Here is a 9,407-nt window from a genome sequence, read left to right as displayed (position 1 = left end):
TGAAATTTTATATTTTCGTCTACTCTTCTTTGTCTATAAATGATAGGCGAACCAAGTCTTTAAGAGCCATTTCACAAAAATCGGTAACAATCCGCGAAATTGTAATATTTTGACGTCGTTAATCTCAGTGTTGGATGCAATAATGTAATTTTTTTTTTTTTTTTGAATATCATATCAAAAATTGACCGCTCCAGCGGGGTTCGAACCCGCGTCTCCGACTTGCCGTGTCGGCGCTCTAGCCAATTAAGCTATGGAACGATGCACCCGCTCGAGCGAAATTTTCGATATGATAATTTTTAATTTTCGGTTTAAGCGAACCGTGGCGCCGTCTATAGTGAGCTCTTTACAGAAACCCGTAACTATTCAAAGTTTCATATTACAATGAAAATCTTTGACAGGAGACGACACCGTGCTATTTTTAATATCTAAGATTTTTATTTTTGTGTTACCCACATTAGGAATTCTAAACATTTTTTTTTTTTTTGAATATCATATCAAAAATTGACCGCTCCAGCGATATTGGGTAACACAAAAATAAAAATCTTAGAATGTAATTTATATTCTTGAAATATAATAGAGCAACCTTTGTTGTAGTCCATAGTCAGATCAGAATTTTGATTTATATTATGTGTATAAAATTATTAACCTTTTCATCAGCCTCCTCCCTGGGTAACCGGTCGCAATGTATACTTTGAAGTCCTACTTTTCAATAACCTCTACGTTGAAACCATTTTAAAAAAATATCATAATATGTGGAATATAATTTTGTTGTCCACTATCATAGATTTTTATTCCATTTGTATCTCTATTAAACGATAAAAAAAATTTAAAGTTACGAATATTTTCCAAATAAGTACAATTTTAAAAGCGATATTTCTCTTAGAAAACTAAGAAATTTTAACGAACTATCTTCATCAAAGTAAACTTACATCATTAAGGAATACAAAAAAAATAATTAAAAGACGTAATTATTTTTAATACATTTTATATTAAATAATAAAAAGATAGTATATATTGCCACGCATCAAGCCCGGTAAATCAGTCGAGCGCTAGGGTAAGGTCCACGCCAAATTCTGCGCAGCCGTCTCTTTCGCTCACACGCGCCAAGCGCCTGTCGTTATAGCGGATAAAACGCATTTGATACTTTCATAATAAAATATAAATAAAATAAACATATTACGAAAATGACTGTAAAATAATATAATGATAATTTCTGTAAACAAATGTATAATTTAATTTTCTTTTCTCACACTATCAATACAAATAGGCATTTCAATCTGTTTGTCTTGTTATTTGTTAATTAATATGTTTGTCGGTGTCGATGTCATAAAATGCTATTTTATTTTATGGGTTGTCTGGAAGAAATGGCTAATTAGCCATAAGTCCGCCCATTGTACTTCACTGTCTGTAACTATCTTTATGCTTTGTTTGTAATATATTTGTGGTGTACAATAAAGTATAAAATAAAATAAATAAATAAATATTCATATCGTAAATATTAGATTCATTCGTAAACTGAAAAAACTAAATCAATTTAAAAAAATTGTTTCATAAAATTGATTTTTTTAATTTTATTTTAAATTTATTGACTGTTGTTATATAACATACTTGAAATTTTTAACAAATTAATTATGTAAAAAACATTTTATACCATAGTTATAATTTTTATTATACATCAGAAAATGATCACGATGGTCTTTTGGTTGTCACACTATACGTACTAGCACAAAGATCGCGCGGCTCGTACGACTCGCGCGATGCGACCAAATTTACCTAAACTTGCAGAGCGTAAAATTGTGAAATGGCTCTTAATAGTCAGGCCGAAGCCTGAATTTTTAATATAGTTGTTGTTGTTGTTTTAAAATTTATCCCCAATAGGGAAAGGCAAAGGATTATAATCCATACAGCCTAGTTTGAATTTGTAAGTTTCATTTTGATATATCAAAAGGCCGAAGCCAAGTCTGAAGTAACTTTATTTTTCTTCTGATTTTTTTTTTAAATATAGGTTTTTTTCCAGTACACAGCTAACCATAGATCAAGTAAAAAAAGGAGCAGCTAACGATATACATTAAAAAAAAAAAAAAAAAAAAACTAGTGTACTTTAGAGGTTTAGACCACACGACTGAAGTGAAAAACTTTTTTAGCAATAGGCCTGCACTCATGGATGCACTGTTTTATTATACCAAAGTATTATACATTATAGCTCCATAGTGTTATGTGCAACCTTAACTTAGTCGAAATAATCAAAATATTAAGTTAATTTAAATAGTTACAGTTAGTCAGCCCCGACTCCCGTATTTTATTATTATACACTTTTTGGTCAGCTATTTCATCTTTGAATAGTGATGCCGGAAGTGAAAAAAAATATCGATATATAGGTCGAATTTCAAAAGTTTTTGCGCTTTTAAAATAAATAAGAGTGTATTTCTCTTATATGTCTGTGATTTAGCGCAATATTATTTATAGTAATTTTAATATAAAATGTAAATTATTTGAATGTACAAAAGTCGCAATAAAAATGAAGTATTTTTATAAGTATTCCTTTTTATTAGGCAATAATTACAAAAATATTAAAAACTAAAAAGGTTCTAACTAATATTTAAAAAAAAAAATTTGTATTGGGCAAACTGGTCTTTGTTCAGTGGAGAAAATAGAAAAATTTTGCTCTTTACATGCTCCGCTGTCAGTATTTAGTTACAAAGAGAATAAAAAGGTATTTAGTTACAAAAATAAAAAGAAATAAATATATTTTTTGATACAATTTTCGATATTGGATACTTTGTATCGATTTATCGGATCAAAATATATTGGCTAAAAATATCGATATATTAGATAAAAATATCAATATATCGATATATCGATACTTTTTTAACAAGCCTATCTTTGAGTTATACAAATGATACAACCATAGAGAAAAGTAATATAACTATTATAACCATAGAGTAGAATAAATATTATAAGGAAATTATAACCCAGCATATAAGAGGAATATATATGCCTGTGATAACTAATATACAATTATACAATAATATATAACAATACAACCCTACAAGAGTTACAGGTGTTATTGATTTGATGTTAAAATGAATTATTAAAAAAAAAAACGCTTGTGAGACGTGAAAACTTATTATATTACGGTCACGTTACTTGGTTGCGTTTAAAATGTTGGCGTTTATTACTAAAAATTTAAACGACATTGTATACTTGTCTTTACTACTCTTCAGTGTTTTCATAGGGCCTTATTATAGAAAATTGGACACTGTCGAAGCGAAAAAATGGGCTGGCTCAGTTCTGGGTATTTTGTTAATCATTATAGTGTCAGGCAACAGTGCTCTCCATCCTATTATGTCAGGTTTATTGGGAATAACTATTATAAAATCAGACACTATTAAGTAAGTATGTAGTAGTTTTAATATACTTTAATATCCTACATAATTGTGTTTACTCGCAAACGGAAAAAAAACCGACTTCAATTACATCGACGAGTAATACAACGTAGATCGACGCAAAAATAGTCGAGTAACTACGCGTTATCAAAAATTACTCAAAAAGTAGTTATCAGATCTCAATAAAATTTATATGTGACCACATGACAAACATGAGCTTTCGATTAAATTAAAAATTGTCAAAATCGGTACACCCAGTAAAAAGTTATTGCGGATTTTCAAGAAGTTCCCTCGATTTTTCTGGGATCCCATCATTAGATCCTGGTTTTCTTATCATGGTACTAAACTATGGATATCTTCTTTCCAACAATAAAAGAATTATCAAAATCGGTACACCCAGTAAAAAGTTATTACGCATTTTCAAGAGTTTCCCTCGATTTCTCTGGGATCTCATCATCAGATCCTGGTTTCCTTATCATGGTACTAAACTTGGGATATCTCCTTTCCAACAAAAAAAGAATTATCAAAATCGGTACATCCAGTAGAAAGTTATGTGGTATAATACAATGTAGGTCGACGAAAAAAGTGTCAAGTAAAAACGCATTATCAGATATAACTCGAAAAGTAGTTGTTAGATCTCAAATAAATTTAAATGGAACCAATTGGCACACACCACCTTTCGATTAAAATAAAATTGTCGATTATCGAAATCGGTCCACACGGTCAAAAGTTCTGATGTAACATACATAAAAAATAAAATAAAAAAATACAGTCGAATTGAGAACCTCCTCCTTTTTTGGAAGTCGGTTAAAAATCAGATTTTTATAATTATGTATTAATTAAGTAATAACAATGATTTCTTTCTCTATTGCTATTATTACTTTTAATGTTATTAAAAATATTTCTTTCTTACAGACGTTGTCATGTCACTACATTTTTCTTTATGTTTGGATATCTCTTTGTATTTCGAATTGGAGAAAAGTTTGGATTACCACCACCTTCAGGCCAAACAAACTTAATTGAAATGATTATTGTATTAAGAGTGGTCGGAGTTGCCTTTGAAATTAATGGTTCATGGTTGGCGATTTCAAATGCTAAGAAAAAGGAAACTGAAGCTTCTGAGACAAAAACTAATTCAGATATGGAACGAGATGATGAGTTTGTTGAACTGATTAATCCTGAATTTATTGACCTGTTTCATTACACATTCAACTATATTGGTTTGCTAACAGGTCAACTATTTCCTATAAAATATAATTCTGTATGATAAAAATTAAATGATCATATATTATAAGATATTTGCAAAATTTTATTTTATATAAAATTAAATTTGATACCGTGTTGTGCTTACATAAAACAGTAAAAGTACAAATATTGAAATTTGAATAAAATGAATTCAAAGTTTTCAATTTATTTGAACTAAACAAATTGTATAATAACAATATATTTACAATTGTAAACATTAAAGAAATTTAATAGCATGTCTTTTATCTAATATTGGCAGTAAACTGAAAAAGAAAATAATTTGATATATGGTATGGATTAATAACATAATAGATTTTCTTCATGCTGTGTGGCTACGGCATCAAAGAATATAGCCACCTCCTCTCTTCCTGTGGGGTGTCGTAAGAGGCGACTAAGGGATAACACAGTTCCGCTACCACCTTGGAACTTAAAAAGCCGACTGGTGGCGGGATAACCATCCAACTGCTGGCTTTGAAATACGCAGGCCGAAGACGGGCAGAGCGTCTTTGGTGCGACAAAGCTAGCCCTGCGGTCACCAACCCGCCTGCCCAGCGTGGTGACTATGGGCAACACACATGAGTTCTTGTGGAGGCCTATGTCCAGCAGCGGACTGCAATAGGCTGAAATGATGATGATGATGATGAATGACGAGATTTTTTTTACAGGACCCTATTACAGATACCGTACTTTTGATGACTACTTCTATTTGCCCTTTAATAAACATGTGGATTGTTTCGGCTTCACAATAAATACATTGAAAATAGTTCCACTATATATATCTTTGTATCTAGCATTTTCAAATATATGGCCTCTTGAGGTAAATTACTTTTTTATGTATAAAATTTTGTGTTATTAATTTTGTAACTAGACTTTTATCTCGTTTTTGCGTATATTACTTTTTAATAAATAAATATGTAATACTTAGCTAATTATATTTTTTATTTCAAGTAAAGTGTTTAGTATATGAAAATTAATTATTAAAATTTTGTAACTAGAATTTTATCTCGTTTTTGCGTATATTACTTTTTAATAAATAAATATGTAATACTTAGCAAATTATATTTTTTATTTCAAGTAAAGTGCTTAGTATATGAAAATTAATTAATTAAAATTTATGTAAATTTTTAGTATATTTTGACTGAAGAACACAACAACAGGCACTTTTTGTACAGAATGATGTATCCATGGGTGTTATTTGCTGCATTCCGTCAACGAATTTACGCGGGCATGACTCTTGCGGAGAGTGTGTGTACATCGGCAGGTCTTGGCGCTTATCCAGTACAGGGAAAAAATAGAACTGGTCACGGTCCTACAGTTGGTTACTTGAAATTAAAAAAGATGTTAGTGATATTATGCAAATACATTTTTAATACCTTAATAAATAATATATATGTTTAAGCCAGCACATATTATATACATGAACATTGTACATACAGATATGTACAAACTACATGTTTTATAAGTGTTTTTATTATAATATTAAATATTAAATCCCATATTTTAAAAGTTACTATGTGCTGAAAGGTTAATAGTAATTTTTGTTGATGAATGCACGTAAATAAATTTTGTACTGTATATTTTTGTGACATAATTTAAAAGTACTTTTTAGGTCTGACGATGAAGCTAAAATGACAGAATACGACTTTAAAACTGTTGAGTCAATGGATGTATGGGGTTGTGAGACGGTTGTCACTTTAAGGGATTCAATGAAAGTTTGGAATAAGGCTGTGCAATATTGGGTTGCTATGGTTGTTTATAAGAGATTCCCTGTAAAGAGTTTGAAGTAAGTCTACTTTTTCTTTTTAAATTAGCAGTGGTCTGAGTTCATGTTATGTGTATGTTTTTTAATAACCTTAAATTACTTTTGATTAAGACTTTTTTGATAAGTTACTTGTAGTATGATGTCCTTTTATAATCTTGTAATGAAAAAAAAAAAAAAAAAATTAAACATGACAAAACCAATTATGACGCAAATAAAAGTAGTTTAAATAATATTGTTTTTTAGGGTCCATGCTGCACTGTTTGTATCAGTAATATGGCATGGATTCCATGCTGGTTACTTCTTCTGTATATATTTCTGCCCATTCTATTTAATGGCTGAGGATATATATTACAAGTTATATTATAAGGAGGCTACTGGTTTGGTAAGTTTTCGCCTTTATATGTAAAACTAATTGTATGTGTGAGAAACAAGGTTCACATTATTAAATTTATAATTTTCTATTGTTAAATTATAAGCTTCGGGCAACATATGTACATTCTTTAAGTTGATCAAAAGTGCTCGTCAGATCTTGATCAAATTTGAATGAGACCACATGACAAGCACCAGTAAAACATTATCATCAAAATCGGTTTTTTGGAACTCCCCACTTGAAGGACTGTAGTTAGGTGCCGAACGACCTATACAGTTGATTTGAACCTCCTCTTTTCTTGGCGTCAGTTAAAAAGAAACATTTTTGAAATTTAAAATTAAAACTAACAGCTATTAAAATAATCCTATCTTATATTATATATACTATCTTGTATTAACTCTTATTTTCCTCTAGCGCTATACTTTGTAACATGACTAAAGGATAATAATATTAATTTGTTCATTGTTAATGTAATATTACAGAAAAAGAAGATTATTGGCTTTATAATGTGGTTCTTACGATCGCACTCTGAGTCTTACCAAGCAGCTGCATTCCTTCTATTAACGTTTGACCGTATTTGGATATATTACTCCTCTGTTTATCACTACTGGTATGGAGTATGGCTGGCTTTCTTGGTAACTGGATTGATATTAAGTAAAGTTCGTGCAATGCTTAGGCCAAAAACGCAAAAGGCTATAAGAACAGAAGTCAAGGAGTGAAGACAGATTATGATTTATGTTGGTCAATTTAACATTAGTTCAATTGCGTTAAATAGAATTAGATACTATTATTGGGAATGAGGACTGATTTTGTTAGGTAATTTTTAGAAGGGATTGTCTGTGGTTGGGGTGTAAGTCATATTTATTATCCTACTTTGCTAAACAAGTAGAAAAATGCGGTAATCGTTCTATGTATATGATATCACATAGAGACTCAACTGATTGTAATAAGTTACGTGTGATTAATCATATTTGTTGAGGTTAGAGATTATGAGTGTCATAAATTGGCTAAGGTTTTCTAGTCACTAACTGTGACAAACTGATTAAAAAGACAATAATTTTTATAGTATTCATTTAACTTCAAGACTTCAAATTATAAAATATATCTTAAGCGCTACACTAGCGCCATAAGTGGTTTTAGAAGGAACTAAAATTGTTATCGAGTCAAAAATGAAAGAAAACTAATAAGATAATAGGTCACAAACTAATCTTATTTTAAAAATCATTCCAGAGGGGAAATTTTATTTAACTGCTTTTATGATATTATGTCAAATACAGACAGAAACTTTTTTAAGAGTTAGTACATTGAAATTATTTTTACTGTCATACGTTTAACGTGAACTTATAGATATATTTCTAGGGTTTTTGTAACAGCAACAATTTTTCAAAATTTCCCTGTAGTCTCTAGCCTCTAGCACAGTAGCGTTTTCGATGTAATAGATGTACATGTCCACTGTAACTGCCAATAGCGATTGGAGATATTGTTTAAATAGAGAATAAAATTACAATTCAGGTTTTAAATTTCAACTCATTTATTTCCATGCATATACTGTCTCTTGTACGCTAGATACTATGTATATATAGACGTATTGTTGATAATGCTCAGTTCTTGTTCCATTAGATATTGTAAATGTTATTTTATTTATTGACTAAAGTTTTGCATTTATTGTTATCGAGAGTATAATAAAAATGTCAATTTTTACTATTTTTTTAATTATTTAAATTTTTTATAAATATAGTTTGTTATAAATGTACCCATTGTACTTTGTAATGTGTTTTTACATGGATGTAAAAAAATTGTATCCTAATGTGTCTATAAAATATTAATGTAATATTATAAAAGACTCCCTAAGTTTAATAGTATGTATTTATTGTTTGTCACATACTTTACACTTAGGTACTTTATAAGGATCTGAATAAACACTTCTAGTGAAATCTAACTTTTTTTTATACTACTAGGTCGGCAAACAAGCTTACGGCTCACCTGATGGCAAGCAGTTACCATAGTTTATGGACACCTGCAATACCAGAAGCATCACAAGCGTGTTGCCGACCCTACCCCCAATCATCCCCAGGAGCTCTGGTCACTTTACTCACCAAAGGAACACAACACCGCTTGAAAGAAGTATTATTTAACTGTGATCTTCTGTAAAGTCGATGTACTTCCCTAGTCAGGCTGCTCCAGATTTTGATTAAGATGTTTCTCGTTGTGTCCTAGCTCAGTTAATAAAGCTTTAATAATTTAAACCTTTTGTCCTTTAATAATAAGTACCTGGGTGACCGAGCCTAGCTCGGTATTTTTAGTAAATCGTGTTTTTTGGAATTCATATTTAAATTCGAATTACATATTTATAAAATATGAATAATATTTTTTTTTAAAATAACGAGTGCAATTAAAAAAAAGGAAAAAAATAATTGATCAGGGACATTGGGATTTGAACCATGATCTCCTCGGTTGATCCCGACCGGCCGATTTCCCACCGAGCTATTACAACTTTAATGACAGTTGCGAAATTTACCTTCGTATTCTAACGATATTGTAGCTATTTTTTCACTCCCTAAAAACAGGGATAAAACGTCATTTTCTAAAAATGAATCCTAGTTAGATGGATTTATCTCCCCCGAAACCTCCTATATACTAAATT

General features: G+C 30.2%; 1 protein-coding gene across 1 annotated transcript; it reads left to right on the top strand.

Moving 5' to 3' along the window:
• The first annotated feature begins 4,313 nt into the window (after nt 1–4,313).
• LOC123656900 (lysophospholipid acyltransferase 7-like) lies at nt 4,314–8,697 on the top strand. The gene is made up of 6 exons (XM_045592514.1): nt 4,314–4,618; nt 5,297–5,448; nt 5,760–5,971; nt 6,241–6,414; nt 6,637–6,775; nt 7,246–8,697. The coding sequence occupies exons 1-6, from the start codon at nt 4,330–4,332 to the stop codon at nt 7,480–7,482; spliced, it is 1,203 nt and encodes a 400-aa protein (XP_045448470.1). The 5' UTR covers nt 4,314–4,329; the 3' UTR covers nt 7,483–8,697.
• The last annotated feature ends 710 nt before the right edge of the window (nt 8,698–9,407 follow it).

This window comes from Melitaea cinxia, chromosome 10 (assembly GCF_905220565.1).
Source record: "Melitaea cinxia chromosome 10, ilMelCinx1.1, whole genome shotgun sequence".
Classification (NCBI taxonomy): domain Eukaryota; kingdom Metazoa; phylum Arthropoda; class Insecta; order Lepidoptera; family Nymphalidae; genus Melitaea; species Melitaea cinxia.
Note: the sequence above shows the minus strand (reverse complement) of the source record. Positions and strands in the feature narration are given on the sequence as shown.